The sequence below is a fragment of the Rhinoderma darwinii genome, chromosome 3 (assembly GCF_050947455.1).
Source record: "Rhinoderma darwinii isolate aRhiDar2 chromosome 3, aRhiDar2.hap1, whole genome shotgun sequence".
Taxonomy (NCBI): Eukaryota; Metazoa; Chordata; class Amphibia; order Anura; family Rhinodermatidae; genus Rhinoderma; species Rhinoderma darwinii.
Window position 1 is genome coordinate 335128005 of NC_134689.1, and position 17801 is coordinate 335145805.

The 17801-nt window shown below is 44.1% G+C and overlaps 1 protein-coding gene across 1 annotated transcript in view; it reads left to right on the forward strand.

The window, feature by feature from the left end:
• The first annotated feature begins 225 nt into the window (after positions 1–225).
• The window catches only part of ADAMTS7 (ADAM metallopeptidase with thrombospondin type 1 motif 7), a 79825-nt gene continuing 62249 nt past the window's right edge, over positions 226–17801 (forward strand). The window contains exon 1 of the mRNA XM_075858372.1: positions 226–608. Within this exon, the coding sequence (XP_075714487.1) occupies positions 518–608 (91 nt within the window). The 5' untranslated portion in view covers positions 226–517. The remainder of the gene's footprint in view (positions 609–17801) is intronic.

A 17801-nucleotide genomic window follows, 5' to 3' on the forward strand; every position in this document is an offset into this window, starting at 1 on the left:
TAACAGATTAAGAAAAATAGTAATGCGTAAACATAAAATGGTATAGAAAAGTGCTAGTAGTCACAGAGGGATCGCTTGATGAAAAGGGGGCGGTGGAGACATAGATGAAAGACAAGGGGAGTGTGGGAAGGACAAGGGATAGGAGGCAGTGCAAGAGGAGGGGAGATTGGGGTGCAGGAGGAGGGTCTGTGAACTTGAGAGCCCTAGACAAGAAACAGATGACAAGAGACAAAAGAGTTGGAGAATCTCCTGGATGTTGGATACATTGTGTCACCAGAGGACAGAGCAGATACCCAGATGTATTGCTCCAAGAGACAGGGACATAGCAAGAAATGATCCCTTCATTGTCCCCTACAAACATCACCCTAACAAAGAGCACAAGTACAAATAGAAGATCACAAAGGACAATAAACATTCCAGCACAGACACATAAGTCCACACATTCATTGTATTACACACATAGATGAGAACACTGCCTCCTGGACCTCTACAGTAGTATGCTGCCCCAAAGACTCCAATGATAAAATCACCAACCTCCAATCTAAAGATGGGGCTCCTGCTGATTCTCCTCTGCTCTGCCCTTCAAGAGGTCACCCCACTGATTTCAGGTCAGTATTCTCTCACTTTGGTAAAACCTATATTGACTGCTCCGGCAGAAAGTGTTTTTTCACAGTTTAGAGTGTCAGCTCTTCTGACAAGAATGATCAGGTATGGCATATCAATACTAACAGAAGCAAGAAACATGTTGTCAGGTCTAATGGAGTAGTGAGGAGTAAAAACAGATTATTATAAGAGTTATTGTAAGAGTAAGTGTTCAATAAAGGGTTAAGCATTAGCAGGGTCTCCTTGTACATAATAGCACTGCCCACACACTGCTAGGGACTGTGCTCACTTAACCCTATCAGCTATCGCCGCCTGCAGAAAACCACTGTTTGGTCTTGTTTGACAGTCCAATTGCTAAACTGTATGTAACAATAACAATTCTGTCCAGCAAAACGACAGGTCTGGCAATTACATTGTGTTATTCATTTGTGGTTGATGTTCTCTTATAAGTTATATGACCATCTAAAAAATAAATAAATATCAACATGAGACAAGATGTCTAATTTTTGTACAAAAATAGTTCCGACCATTGTAAAAGATCTGTATATGTGTAAACATAGTTCATCTGATGTGGTGCACATTGTGTGTAAACCCAGCTATGGACTATATGCCATTTACCAAGCGTATAAAGCGTTCCCAGCATTGATGTAACTACATGTTCTAGCCATGAACAAGGAAAACACTTCAGTCATTTCATACATTTGCTGTTACTCCTGTGAATTAATGGTCGATATAGAATACTGGGAGTTATACTTCCATAGTAGTCATAGAACTATAAATTGTTTCATGCATTTGCTGTTACTCCTGTGAACTAATGGTCGGTATAGTATGCTGGGAGTTATACTTCAACAGAAGTTGTCATCTTGTCATATTATATATACACTATATACTGTATACTGTTCTGCAGTTGTTGCATGAGTTTATGACACCTTGCTAGTCGTAATTCTGACTGAGTGTAAGGATAATGTCTTTGTGGTCCATGGTCTGCGTTGCATCATTTTGTTTGTGCAGAAAACCTGTAAATGTTATTATAAATGCCATAAATGTGTATACTGAAATACAATTTTATAGTGTTCCAGCTGACACGACTTCCCTTCTGCAGAAATTCTGCTAATGTATCATCTAAGGTTATGTATCCACATGCAGTGATATGTAGTTTAGTAGTCAGATGGTAGCAGCCTAATATCTGCTTATAAGGGGGAACCCCCCCCCCCCCGTTATTGACTGAAGCCAAAGCTTACATCCTTGCCATTGGACGACTACAGGTATGCTTCATGCAAACAATATATGGCATAGGCATCCATTGGTAACAGTGCCGGCACTCCTACTATACTATTCCCTGCAGGGGTGGATTAAGGGTACCATGGGCCCCCGCGCAGTTCACAAAGTGTGGCAACCCCCCCCCCCTCGAACTCTGAAGACGCTGTACTGTATATATTTGCAGATTTCAGTGGGATGTCTATTCACAATCCCGACACTTCGGTAACATTTCTGTGGTACTTACAGCAGAGCAATCGTAATCTCGCGAGATCACGCTGTAAATGACAGGTTACAGCGAGATAACGCTTTGATCTGCTGTAAGTACCACAGAAACGTTAGCGAAGTGTCGGGATTGTCAATAGACATCCCGTCCTGGCTGGAAGAAATGTCTATTCACTGTCTAAACACTTCAGTAACGTTAATGTGTCAGTATAAGACAGCACATACTGATCTAGCAGGATCCTTATGCACTGACTAAATGAATGGAAAGGTGTATGACGCTGATTGGTCATTGATTGGTCAGCGCCATACACTTCTCTGTACAACGCCCACTTGGTCTAAAGTAAAAACACGCCCAGTTGGGCATTAAGAAAGTAATTAGCATAAAGCTAAAAGCGCTAATAACGTGGTAAAAATAGATTGTTTTTCTAAATAAAAAGCACTGCTGTCACCTACATTATAGCGCCCATCTCCTTATGTAGGAGATAGGGCACTTATAATGTGGTGACAGAGCTTCTTTAAGGTAAAAGTAGATTTAACATCTAATTTTACCTTAAGATAAGGTAAATATATACAGCCCCAGAACCAAGCTCAGTACAAATATACAGTGCCAGAACCAAGCTCAGTACATAAATATACAGCCCCAGAATCAAGCTCAGTACATATATACAGCACCAGAACAAAGCTCAGTACACATATACAGCACCAGAACCAAGCTCAGTACATATATACGGCACCAGAACAAATCTCAGCACATATATACAGCCCCAGAACCAAGCTCATTACATATATACAATGCCAGAACCAAGCTCAGTACAAAATACAGCACCAGAACCAAGCTCAGTACATATATACAACACCAGCACAAATACAGCACAGTACAGAGATCATTTACAAATTCTGTTTAACCCCTGCATGAGTTTGTACGACATAAAACTACAGCTCCCAGTATAGCCTGAACAATGGTTAGGATATGCTGGGAGATGCTGTTTCACAAAAAAAGAATGCTACCATTCGTCATCTCGCTGCAGGTCATACAGTGACTACAGTACTGATCAGTCACAGGGAGAATAAACATTTACATTGAGTGACTCACAGGTGACGTCTCAGATTATTTTTTTGTTCTTTTTCTCCTTTCTTCTCCATCCGGTCCAGACCTCTATGATGACTTCTCCCGGCCACAGCCCATTTCTGCAGAGTTTGCTGCTCATCTGTCTTTGGCTCCTCAATTTTCCAACATTTCCGCACCAATAAACGAAGATAAAATTCTCATGGTGCCACGCACTACGCCCCTAAGTATAATAGTATCACACACTGCGCTCCTGAATACAATAGTACTATACACTGTGCCCCTGAATATAATAGCACCATACTCTGTCCCCATGAATTTAATTGTGTCAAACACTGTAAAGTAAAACACCACACACACACACACACACACACACACACACACACACACACACACTCACTCACTCACTCACAATGCCCCCTGTATTTAGCGCCGGTCACAATGCCCCCTGTAGATAGCATCAATCCCAATGCCCCCTGTAGATAATGACCCCTGTAGATAGCGCCAGTCACAATGCATTCTGTAGATAGCGCCAGTCACACTGACCGCTGTAGATAGCGCCAGTCACACTGGTCCTGGTAGATAGCAGCAGTTACAATTCCCCCTGTAGATAGCGCCAGTCACAATGTACTCTGTAGATAGCACCAGTCACAATGCCCCCTGTAGATAGCACCAGTCACAATGCCCCCTCTAGATAGCGGCAGTTACAATTCCCCCTGTAGATAACGCTAGACACAATGCCTCCTGTAGATAGCGCCAGTCACAATGCCCCCTGTAGATAGCACCAGTCACAATGCCCTCTGTAGATAATGCACCCTGTATGTAGCACCAGTCACAATGCCCCCTGTAGATAGAGCCAGTCACAATGCCCCCTGTTGATGGTGCCAGTCAGATTCGCCTTGTCATGGCAGGTGGGCTCACACAATTTCATCAAAATGTGCGCTAAGAACCTCACTATTGTAACCTTAGTAATGCATATTTTTTTGTGTATTAATTAGTCTTGGCGTTCGTAGAGTGCTTTTGAAATGTTTTTTTCTTCTTTACAAGTCACAATGCCCCCTAGAGAAAACGCCAGTCACAATGCCCTCTGTAGATAATGCCCCCTGTAGATAGCACCAGTCACAATGCCACCTGTAGATAGTGCCAGTCACAATGCCCCCTGTAGATAGCGCCAGTCACAATGCCCTCTGTAGATAATGCCCCCTGTCGATAGGGCTGTCACAATGCCCCCTGTAGATAGCGCCAGTCGCAATGCCCCCTGTAGATAGCGCCAGTCACAATGCCCTCTGTAGATAATGCCCCCTGTAGATAGCACCAGTCACAATGCCCCCTGTACATATTGCCCAGTGTAGATAGCGCCCCCTGTAGATATTGCCCCCTGTAGATATTGCACCCTGTAGATAGCGCCCCCTGTAGATATTGCCCCCAACGCTGCCCACTAAACAAAAAAAAAATTCTTACCTGTCCCCGTTCCCACGCCGTTCTCCAGCGCTGAAGGACTGGTCAGAGTCTAGGCGGCGTCATCCAGCGTAACAGCGCAGTCGGCGTGATGACGTAATCACACCGACTGCGTTATTAGTAAAGCGCCGAATGGGAGGGAAGGAACGGATAGTTCCCTGTCTCGCCAACACTAAAGTAACGAATTGTATCCGCGTCTTAAGGAATTTTCCAAGTCCTGGTGCAACTTTCAAGTTTTACTTTTTGAGATACAGCTGCTTTGTATTCTCTATACAGAGCAGCTGTATCTTTCACTAAGACCTGAATCCGTCAGGTCCGCAGGATTGACGGGTTCAGTGTCAACGGGTCCTGCGTGTCTCTGACACGCAGGATACACCTGTAATCTATCACATCTAAGTTATGAACGTAGATATGATGGATAACAGGTGGATCCTGCATGTCAGAGACACGCAGGACCCACTTTCACTGAACCCTTTAGTCCCGTGGACCTGACGGGTACAGGATTCAGCATACGATACAGCTGCTCTGTATACAGGATACAAAGCAGCTGTATCTCAAAAAGTAGAAATAATTTTTAATAAAAACGAACTTGAAGGTTGAACAATACACAATGACTGACCTTTTTATGTTGGTTTAAAAAAAAAAAAAAAATCACTTTCAAAGGTATGGTTTACATAGCAGTGTCCAAAACATGCAGAACGAAATTTCAGACAATAAATTCTTTAGACTAATAGAGTGGGCTTATTAGAAAAAAAGATGTTCATTTTGAGTCTCAGAACAGTACATGTCAGATCTTTTAGTGATCATAAAACTATAGGTTCTAATAAAATAACACATGACTATTACCAAACGCGTTCCAATACATAGAAAATGATCTGCGAATATAAGACCAGTTGTCCTCTTCTATCAAATTGGTAAAATGTCTACGTTTCTGGGTTACCCGGGTTGGTTTTTAACCTGGCTAACAATCAATATAAGTAATCTAGCCAATGTCCCAGTTACTCCAGAATTGTGACGTTCAAGCAGCTTGTTTTGCACTATGCCTGAAGAATGAAGCAGTGCAGAGTTATGCAGCTTTCAGATGACCATAAGGCTACGTTCAGACATGGCTGAATTGCTGTTGAATACTGCTGTGGACAGTCCGCAGTGGAATTCTGCAGCAGCCGTTTTTGACATTTGTTTCTATACATTTTTAGGAAACTTAGTTTAGACGTTGCAGAAAATAACTGTGCGGAATTTAGGCTGCGGTGCAGAATTTTCCCTCCGCAGCATGCACTGTCTGTTGCGGAGAAGAAGCAGAATTTCACTGCAGATTTTAGCCTTTGCAATGCAAAAACTGAAATCTGTGGCAAGTCCGCTGTGATATATGCAACGTCTGAATTACCTGTCAAATATGCAAATGTTGGTGCAGATTAGTTGTGTAATTGCCCCGAATCTGCACCAACATTTGCAGCGGAAAAATTCTGCCACGTGTGAACGTGGACTAATGTGGGTGCGTATTACCATCTGAATTACTGCTGCAACACCTAGACCAGGGATGATGGGGTCTGTTCAGTAAAGATTACATGGTGCTCATTGAAATTAATTATAATGCTAAAAATGTATATAAAAAGGAAATTTTTTGTTTTTTATAGACCCATGTTTGTGCAAGTTTTTGCCTTTGTGTCATTTTGCACTATAAAAGCTCACAATTGCTAATTAACTTAAAGGGGCTTTCCAGTCATAAGAAATTGATGGCCTATCCTGAGGATAGACCATTAATATCTGATCGGTGGGGGTTCGACTCCCGGCACCCCCTGTCCTGTCACTGCTCATACTGTGAATTGCTGAAACACTTGTAGAGGCGGTTTACAGTATTACAGCCTTCTCCCATTCACTTGAATGGGAGCAGGATGTAATACTATGAACTGCCTACAAGTGTGTTAGTGATTCACAGTACCAGTAGATAAGGAAGGAGGGGGAAACAGCATTAGTATGATCGCCGAGGCCTCTTCAAAACAGATGATCGGCGGGGGTGACGGGAGTCGGACCCCGACTGATCAAATATTGATGGCCTATCCTCAGAAATATAGGAAAATTAGGAGCATAAATATCACACAGTGACGGGACATCTGTGTTTATGCACAGATGGCAGCAGTACTCTAGGGCAAAAAAGCTTATTTTTGCAGCAACTCTCTGCTCTGACTAAGGCCTCATTTACACGAACGTATTATACGCGCGTGCGACGCGCGTGCTTTGCACGCATGTCGTACGCACCTATATTAGTCAATGGGGCTGTTTAGACGATGCGTGAATTGCGCTCATTGCGTGTGCGCAGAAAAAAACTCACGACATGTTCTATAATCGTGCGTTTTTCGCGCACTCACGCACCCATTGAAGTCAATGGGTGCGTGAAAACCACGCATGCCGCACGGAAGCACTTCCGTGCGAACTGCGTGATTCGCGCAAGAGCTGTCAAACTCCTGAATGTAAACAGAAAAGCACCACGTGCTTTTCTGTTTACAAACATCCAAACGGAGTGTCAAATTCGAGATGAGCGCCCCGAACTTCACCGGGTTCGGCCAAACTCGTTTTGACCGAAACCGGTAAAAAATGTTCGGGTACGCGACGTCAGGAGACAGTCACTGTCCACGGTGCTGAAAGCGTTAAACTGGTTCAGCACCATGGACAGTGACTTCCGCTCCGAAAATCCATGAACCTGTAAAAAAAAAAAGACGTTCTGACTTACCGATAACTCCGGTCCGACCTCCCGGGATGACAGTTCAGTCAAAGTGACAGCTGCAGCCAATCACAGGCCAAGCACAGGCTGCAGCCAATCACAGGCTGCAGCGGTCTCATGGACTGCGGCGTCATCCTGGGAGGTGGGGCCGGATGACAAGAGAGGGACGCGTCACCAAGGCAACGGCCGGGAGCCCGGACTGGGGGAAGCAGGAAGTTCTTGGTAAGTATGAAAGTCTTTTTTTATTCACAGGTTGGTGTATATTGTGTTCGGCATTCACTGTCGAGGGTGCTGAAATAGTTACTGCCGATCAGTTAACTCTTTCAGCACCTTGGACAGTGACCGGCGTCGACTAGCCTCATCAATATGATGGCGGCTGCGCGAAAATCACGCAGCCGCGCATCATACACGGATGACACACGGAGCTGCCAAGTGCCTTTTGCGCGCGCAAAACGCAGCGTTTTTTGCGCGCGCAAAACGCACACGCTCGTGTAAATGAGGCCTAATAGATTCTAATCAATTATATAATATCTTTGGCAGGCAGCACACATGTTTTCGTCAAATCATTATTATCAACATTATTGTTTTATGTCCACATGACATATTTTTCGATTTTTGTCCTTCCATGTTATATTCAGTAGTACATTGCCATTTGAAATACTCTCTAGAATATCTCTCTTATTAAAATGTTTCTATAGTTTCAGTTTTAGCATTAAAACTGAAGAAACATATAATATAATATAATGTATAATATAATATAATGTATTTGCAAATATGGTCCCTAAATCAAGATCTCAGCTAGAAGCACCAAATTTGCGAATACCATATTTATAAATTGCAATGGCAATACAGTGTCAACTAGCACTGCCAAGAACATTAGACATACTGCTGTTCATGCTGTTAACAGATCTTATAATTGTAATATGATGTTCCCAGTAGAAGTAAATTTTAGGCCATCTGATAATACATTTTCATTTTAAAATTATGGAAGCTGCAAGTACATAGTGACATCAAATAGAGTTTACTATTATTTGTACATATATAATATCTTTCTAAAACTGGGCTCCTTGTTTTCCCATCTACTAACCTCCCTAAATCTGATGTCTCCATCTCAGTGTGTGGCACTACCATAACTCCTAGGCAGCACGTGCATTGTCTTGGGGTTATTTTTGACTCAGATCTTTTCTATACTTCACACATCCAATCACTTACACGCTCCTGTCACTTTCACCTCAGAAACATCTCCAGAATCTACCCTTTTCTTACTGTGGAAACAGATAAAACTCTCATTGTCGCTCTAATTCATTCTCTTCTTGACTACTGTAACTCATTACTAATTGGTCTTCCCCTCTCTAAACTCTCCCCTCTCCAATCTATCCTGAATGCGGCAGCCAGGCACATCTTTCTGATCAACAGCTACACCAACGCCTCTACCCTGTGCCAGTCACTGCACTGGTTGCCCATCCCCTTCAGAATTTAATTCAAACTTATTACGCTCACCAACAAAGCTCTCCACAGTGCTGCACCTCCTTACATCTCCTCCCTCATCTCTGTCTACCACCCTACTCGGGCTCTACGTTCTGCCAACAACCTTAGATTAACATCCACCATAATCTGAACCTCCCACTCCCGTCTCCAAGCTATTTCTCTGCTGCACCAGTCATCTAGAATGCGCTACCCCAGACAATAAGATTAATTCCCAACATTCACAGTGCTGAAAACACATCTCTTTAGACAGGCCTATAACATTCCCTAATCTGACTACTTTCCCTGGGCCCCTTTACATTAGACATGAGGACTTGACCCCTTCGTTCAGCAGTCTCCCCCACACTCCTTGCACCCTAATGCACTTCATGTCTGTCATATACAGACACTGGCTGGTGACCGGCTCATGCAGCTTTATGTACTACCCCATATGTATAAAAGATTGCTGGACTCCTTATTTCCTCATAGATTGTAAGCTCTTGCGAGCAGGGTCTTCACTCTTCTTGTTTGAATTGTAAATTAGTTTTGTCAGTATGTAATGTCTGATATTGTCTGTACAATGTACCCCCTGAATTATAAAGTGCTGCGGAATATGTTGGCGCTATATAAATAAAAATTATTATTATCTAATAAAAAGATCCCTTATGTATGAAGGATCCATAATACCTAAGACTAGTCAAGGGCAAGTTAGACATGCACAGCAGTTATGTGTAATCCATTTCCCTTGTTTGTTATTGCTTTTTCTTAATAGTCCACACGTGGGTCATAGATGTATACCGTCAGCTGGTTCTCCTCCGTCCAGCTGTGAGGCAGCTGTACATGGGACTTGGACTGTTGCGGACACTGGAGTGCTTATTAGTGCTAGAGGGGGAAGGGACGACTGAACATCGCAGTCCGGCAGGTTCCCAGAGATGGGAATACAGACTACAAAGGGCTGCAGACGACTTTTTGTTTTTTTACAGAGCTCTTGGGAAAAATGGTAAAAAAAACTAGCATGGTATTTATTACGGAAAAACGGTGTAGTTAATAATATGTGAATAACAGCGGCTGTGAATCCTAGCCTAGATCACTACAGACACAGGACGGACATTACATAAAGTGAGGAAGCCCTAGTAATCTCCTCCTGTCATGAGTCATAGAAAATAGTTTTCGGCAATCCCGGTGAAAACACAGAAACAACTTCTTATTGCCAAGATTAATAAATAGTGCCTTCTGAAGTTACTACTCTATGCAAGTAGAGACCAGGCATAAGTTAACACAGTGCCCTGCGGAGGGTAGACTGGGGTAGCAGTGCGACTATTGTTTCTTGAGGACTTTATATTTTGAAGGTGAGATAATCACTAATAAGATGGCAAAACATTTATTGGTAAAATGAAGCAGACTTGGAAGAAAAAAGATGCTCCTCTATACGGGCGCTCAGGTGTGATATAGGATGGTAATTCCACAAAATCGTCAGAGTTTAAAACAACGATTTTATTCGATAAACTGTTTAAAACAATAAATAGACAGTGCTGCAACGCGTTTTGACCACGCACTGTGGTCTTCGTCAGGCATATCATAAAATGATTGGTAAAATGAGAAACTGTATAAATATGGTGGAAGTGGGATTTTTGGGTTTACCGTAGTTACACCTGTATTTTCATCTTGTTGAGTAGAGTAAAGGTCCATTTACATGGGTAGATTTCTTCCCATAATGAGCGCCGAACGCCAAACAAGTCCCTTTTACATAGGCTGATGCAAACTGTATGGTGACAAATAATCGTTATTATGATTGTTCAGTTCCCAGACAGTTTGCATATTGTCGGCAAATCCCCTATTTACACCGGGAAATGTGCTGCAACAATGATATTTTAGGCTGCATAACAGATGCGATCAGCCAACAAATATCATAGGCAGGGCAACTGATTTTATGCACAGATGCCAGCGGTACTCTAGGGAAAGAGCCTCTCTTTGCAGCAACTCTCTGCTCTGACTAATAGAGGGTTCTAATCAGGGTTAGCACTTTCTCGTTAGTCGGCTGATCCTTCTTACGAATGCTTGTTTAATGGGCCTTAAAGGGTAACTAAACTTTCAAAAAACTTTTGACATGACATACTAACTTGTCAGACGTTTTGATCGGAGGGGGTCCAAGCACTGATACCCCCCAATCCCTAAAATGTAGCTGCAGAAGTGCTCGATTGAGCGCTGTGCCGCTTCGTTTCTGTTCGGCTTTCCTCGGAAAGCCGTGCAAGCGGTGTATGGTCTCATAGACTTTCTATTGAGCTCGTACACCACTTGCTCGGCTTTCCGAGGAAAGCCGATCAGAAACAAAGTGGTTCAGCGCTCACCCGAGCCCTTCTACTGCTTCATTTTAGCGATCGGTGGGAGTCTCAGTGCTCGGACCTCCCACCAATCAAAACTTTTGACTTGTCATTATGGCATGTAAATTTTTTTTTAAACTTTAGTTACCCTTTAAGGCAGGGGCATAGCTAAAGGCTCAGACATAGTCTATCAGCAGGATGCTGCACCTCCATATTTCCATTTGGATGTTCACCGATACCTCTACTGGAACGTTGGATTGGCCGCGCCAGAAACAACGATTCACCAATGTTGCGCTGACCTCCACTAACACCATGCAACTTCTTTCTGTGGGGCTAAGGAGTGTATCTGTGCGCCCCCAGCCAGAGACAACGCATCACTGAAACAGTGGTGTCCATATCTGAGGATATGCTGGCACGCCTCTGGACAGAACTGGACTACCGCCTATACATCTGCCGTGTCACCATTGAAAATCACCTTGAACATTTGTAGTGTATAGATAAAACTTCCAGAGATAGTGTGTCCTTTCATGTTAATAAATTTGTGTTATGTTCTCTCGGTTATGAATACCGAGGCTATAATTTTCTCCATACTTTTTCAATCACCCTGTGTATATATATTGTGAGACAGTGACAGGTAAAGTCATTGAGGGAAGGTACATTTCCCCTAGAATCCTGTCATATGTATCCTAGGCTCCAGGGAATGAGTATTTTTTGCAATAGAAAGCTTTATCTTTCCAATCTCGGCTTAAGAAAAAGCCGGAAAAAGGGCCTGGAGTTGGATTGGGGAAGAGCAGGGCGGGTTCCCCAATCCCTAGTCCATCTCTGTTTGTAGGACAAGGCTGCTGCTCAATTAGCTGCACCTGCAGCCTGTGTATAAAAAGGTGCAGACACAGTGTGTGTCAGTCTCACCCCTGACTCAGACCGGAGACTACTAAGTCTGGAGTAGCCTGTATTCTATGTGAGTAAAGTCCTGTGTTACTTTGTGTCCAGTGCCTGGTAGGAAGGCACTTGGTATAGTTAGATAATATCTTGTTTAGTTAGTGCTCAGACGAGCAGGATTTATTTTGTATTTTGCCTTGTACAAGAGGCTGTTTCTTTGACAAGAATAAAACACAGGCAAAGCCCTGTTATGAACTTTAATGCACGGTGTCCCTGTCTCTGGCTACTAAGAAACTGCTGTACCAACCTCTCCTGATGCTAAACCCTCACATATGGTGGCCGATGCGGGCACGGTCTTAAAGAGACATACACCTATTTAAAAGGACTTTTGCTGCTCCAAGCGGAAAATCGTTGCTAGGGGCAACAACACAATTTTTTTTTCTCCCCGAGAGTGCTTGGAAGTGTTTGTCTTGGGTGAAGGCGGCAACAGGGCTAGAAAAAGAGACTGTTAAAATGGATGAAATACTTAAACAGCTGATTCAGGCTAATATCAACCAGGGGAAGATAAGCACAGGTTTGCAAGAAGCCAGCGCGACTCAGCGAATGGTGCATGAGGAAGCCATGCGTGCACAGGCTGAAACCAATACTCTGCTGGGTGAAGCCCACAGACTGGCCTTAAAAGAACAGCAGCAAATTAATCGCCATTTGCAAGACCAAATTCAGGCCTCAGTGGAGAGGTCAGCGGGGCCTCATGGTTTGCGCCAAACCACTCGTGCAGCGGTATAGACATCTCTGCAGAAGATGACACCCACCGATGACGTTGAGGCCTATCTCATGGTGTTTGAGCGAGTGGCAGAACGAGAGAAGTTATCTTCAGATCAGTGGGCAGCAGTGGTGGCACCTTTCCTAACCGGAGAGCCGCAAAAGGCGTACTTTGATCTCAATGAGCAGGATGCCAAGGATTACTCCAAGCTGAAGGGTGAGATCCTTGCCCGTCTGGGTGTTAATATGAATGTGCGTGCTCGACGGGTGCACAACTGGACTTTCGTGGAACACCTACCTGCGCGATCACAAATGTATGATCTTGTCCATCTTGCAAGGAAATGGCTACAGCCAGAGTAATCAACCCCTGCGCAGATCGTGGAGAGAGTGGTGCTTGACAAATACATCCGCTCCTTACCACCGAAGGTTCAGCGTTGGGTCGGTCAAGGAGATCCTACAGATGCGGAACAGCTGGTGGACCTGATTGAAAGGTACAGAGCTACTCAGGATCTACTCCAAGAAGTACCGCCTGGATGTTCTAACCCCAGGAACAGCAAATCGTGCGGAGCACCCGGTAAGACTGTTCCATTTACTAGAGGGGTGAGAAATGTCTTTAAGGGAGGTGGCTCAGAAGGGGAGCAGACGGAGGGAAGAAATCCCAGAGAGACACTGAAGGCCAGACCAGAGTCTCAAGTTGGGGACCGGGGCCGCATACAGTGCTGGCGGTGTTATGGACCTGGGCATATTGCTGCCAATTGTCCCCTGACTACTGAGCCAATGGAGTGTGATGCAGCAAGGCGAATATCCTTATTTGCACGTCCTGTTTGTTCTGCTGAGACGGTTTACGAGACTGAACAACAAATGTGTGTCGTAAAAGTGGAAGGGTGTACTGTGAGTGCCTTGCTGGATTCTGGGAGTCTGGTTACCCTGGTGCATGCCAGCCTGATAGACCCTGGAACATTCTGCGGACATAGTATAGGGGTCCTGTGCATTCATGGGGACACTAAAGAATACCCCACCGCTTTGGTCACTCTAGAGACTTCCTGTGGAACCGCTTGCCATGAAGTGGGTGTGGTCAAGTCCCTGATGCACAGTGTGATCCTGGGGAGAGACTTCCCAGTGTTCTGGGACTTGTGGAGGAAGAAAGATGTAACCTCCACTGTAAATGTTAATGATGGTATTAATGTGTGCGCTGTGATTAGCCCAGAACCCTTTAACGAGGATGCTGAGATGCCAGCAGTAGGGGTGACCACTGAGCCTGATAAATTTCCTCTGGCTGTTTTTGCTGGTGAAACAGATGAGCAGGAGAAAATTTCTGAGATACCAGAGTTAAATGTATCACGTAACAATTTTGGGACCGCTCAACTTAGCGATCCCACATGGTAAAAGCCAGGGAAAATACTAAGGTATTAAATGGAGTGCCGCAACATCCAGGGGCTGATAAGGTGTTTCCACACATGGCGGTTAACCAGGATTTGCTGTATCGGATAGATAACGTACGTGGGGAGGTTTTTGAACAGCTGGTGATACCCCAACCGTATCGTAGAACGGTGTTGGACCTGGCTCATAAACACGTGCTGGGTGGACATTTAGGTTGCGAAAAGATCAGAGAGCGTATCTTACAACGATTCTTCTGGCCGGGGGTATATACGGAAGTTCAGAGGTATTGCGAGTCCTGCCCGGAGTGTCAGATAACGGCTCCTATGCCACATTTTAGGAGTCCGCTGGTGCCTTTGCCTATCATTGGGATCCCTTTTGAAAGAATTGCCATGGATCTGGTCGGCCCTTTAGTCAAATCCTCTAGAGGACATCAATATATCCTAGTGGTGTTGGACTATGCCACACGCTACCCTGAGGCAGTCCCTTTGCGAAATTCCTCTTCAAAAGCCATTGCAAGAGAGTTGTTTTACATGTTTTCCCGTACTGGTTTACCTAAGGAAATCCTTACCGATCAGCGAACTCCCTTTATGTCCAAAATCACCAAGGAATTATGTAAACTGCTGAAAATTAAACACCTGCGTACCTCTATATATCACCCTCAAACTGATAGTCTTGTCGAAAGATTCAATAAGACATTAAAAGGCATGTTGAGGAAGGTGGTTAGTAAGGATGGGAAGGATTGGGACTGTCTTCTGCCCTATTTGATGTTCGCTGTACGTGAAGTTCCTCAATCATCCACAGGGTTTTCTCCTTTTGAACTTGTATACGGCAGACAACCCCGTGGTCTCCTGGACATAGCCAAGGAAACCTGGGAGCAAGAGTCCACACCTTATAGGAGTGTAATTGAGCATGTCACGTTGATGCAAGACCGAATCGCTGCGGTCATGCCGATAGTTAAGGAACACTTGGAGCAAGCTCAGGATGCTCAGAGCAGGGTGTATAACCGAACTGCTAAAGTTAGAAATTTTAACTCTGGTGATCGAGTGTTGGTCTTAGTTCCAACCGTAGAAAGCAAATTTCTTGCTAGATGGCAAGGGCCGTATGAGATAATTGAAAAGGTGGGGGATGTAAATTATAAAGTTTACCAACCAGGTAAAAGGAAGACAGTGCAGTTATACCATGTAAACTTAATTAAGCCATGGAAAGAAAGAGAGACCCTCGTGGCAGTAAGTACCCCCTATAGTCTTAACCCAGATGTGTATGTGTCAGAATCCCTCGCAAAGCCACAGAAACAGGAGACAAAAGAGTTTGTGCAGAGAACACAGACGTGTTTTCAGAACTGCCAGGACAGACTAGTATAATAAAACATGACATTGTGACCGAGCCTCAGGTTCGGGTCCACTTGAAACCCTACAGAGTCCCTGAAGCTCGTAGACAAGCCATATCTGAGGAGGTCAAGAAAATGCTAGACCTTGGGATTATTGAAGAGTCAAAAAGTGAATGGTCAAGTCCCATAGTATTGATTCCGAAACCAGATGGGTCATTACGTTTCTGTAACGACTTCCGCAAGTTAAATGAGATGTCAAAGTTTGACGCATACCCAATGCCAAGAGTTGACGAGTTAATAGAGAGACTGGGCCATTCAAGGTATTTTTCAACACTTGATTTAACCAAAGGCTATTGGCAAGTACCCCTCACGGAGGGTGCCAAAGAGAAAACTGCGTTCATCACCCCGGATGGTCTGTTTCAATATATTTGTTTACCATTTGGGCTACATGGGGCTCCAGCGACCTTTCAAAGGTTAATGGACATAGTCCTCAAACCCCATCGTCGGTATGCTTCGGCATATCTGGACGACATTATAATCTTTAGTGATGACTGGGAAAGCCACTTACCAAAAGTACAAGCAGTACTAAACTCCCTCAGAGCCGCGGGGTTAACAGCAAAACCAAAGAAATGTTCCTTAGGCTTGGAGGAAGCACGGTATCTGGGGTACATAATTGGGAGAGGGGTGATAAAGCCACAGGTCAACAAAGTTGAGGCTATCCAAAACTGGCCCCAGCCCCCAACCAAAAAGCAGGTCAGAGCTTTTCTAGGAATTGTAGGTTATTACCGCAGGTTCATTTCAAACTTTGCCAGAACAGCAGCGCCCCTGACGGATCTTACCAAGGGAAGTAAGTCTGCCATGGTCAAGTGGGACACGAAGGCTGAAAGCACCTTTCAAGAGTTGAAACTGGCCCTGTGTAACCAACCAGTCTTAGTCACTCCTGACTTCAAAAAGGAGTTTGTTGTCCAAACTGATGCTTCTGATGTGGGGCTCGGAGCAGTTCTGTCACAAGAGGTGGGTGGTGAGGGGAACATCCTGTGACCTATTTGAGCAGAAAACTTACCCCGGCTGAGAAAAACTATAGCATAGTTGAACGGGAGTGCTTGGCAATTAAGTGGGCACTTGAGTCCCTGAGATATTATTTATTGGGTCGTCGGTTTAGGTTGGTTACAGACCACTCTCCTCTTACGTGGATGTGTCAAGCTAAAGAGAGAAATTCAAGTGTTACACGGTGGTTTCTTACTTTGCAGAACTTCAAATATACTGTGGAACACAGAGCAGGAAAACTGCAGGGCAATGCTGACGCTTTGTCTAGGACACACTGCCTTGTAGCTAAATGTGTCCGATCCCACGGGCTCGAACAGAGGAAGAGAGTATGTGAGACAGTGACAGGTAAAGTCATTGAGGGAAAGTACATTTCCCCTAGAATCCTGTCATATGTATCCTAGGCTCCAGGGAATGAGTATTTTTTGCAATAGAAAGCTCTAGCTTTCCAATCTCGGCTTAAGAAAAAGCCAGAAAAAGGGCCTGGAGTTGGATTGGGGAAGAGCAGGGCGGGTTCCCCAATCCCTAGTCCATCTCTGTTTGTAGAACAAGGCTGCTGCTCAATTAGCTGCACCTGCAGCCTGTGTGTAAAAAGGTGCAGACACAGTGTGTGTCAGTCTCACCCCTGACTCAGACCGGAGACTACTAAGTCTGGAGTAGCCTGTGTTCTATGTGAGTAAAGTCCTGTGTTACTTTGTGTCCAGTGCCTGGTAGGAAGGCACTTGGTATAGTTAGATAATATCTTGTTTAGTTAGTGCTCAGACGAGCAGCATTTATTTTGTATTTTGGCTTGTTGTACAAGAGGCTGTTTCTTTGACAAGAATAAAACACAGGCAAAGCCCTGTTATGAACTTTAATGCACGGTGTCCCTGTCTCTGGCTACTAAGAAACCGCTGTACCAACCTCTCCTGATGCTAAACCCTCACAATATATATATATATATATATATATATATATATATATATATATATATATATATATGTATATGTATATTTATATATACAAGAAAATGTATATATATATAATAAATATGTATTACTGCTGAATCTACTATACAGCCGACATGCTCAACTTATGGAGAAGGCCCACCTGTGAGCCTGCTCCATGCTTCCCTCCCTGGCCTGTAATTATACGCCAGATGTCGGGAAGGGGTTAAACGATTCTCATGCACTCAACCGAGAGACGACTACTCACCCTTATTTTGCTTGGCTAATGGCTAATCCTTCAGAGTTTCCTGTCTTTTACTTCTTGGAATATTTATCAATAGCTGAAAAACAAGGGATAATATAGCATTAT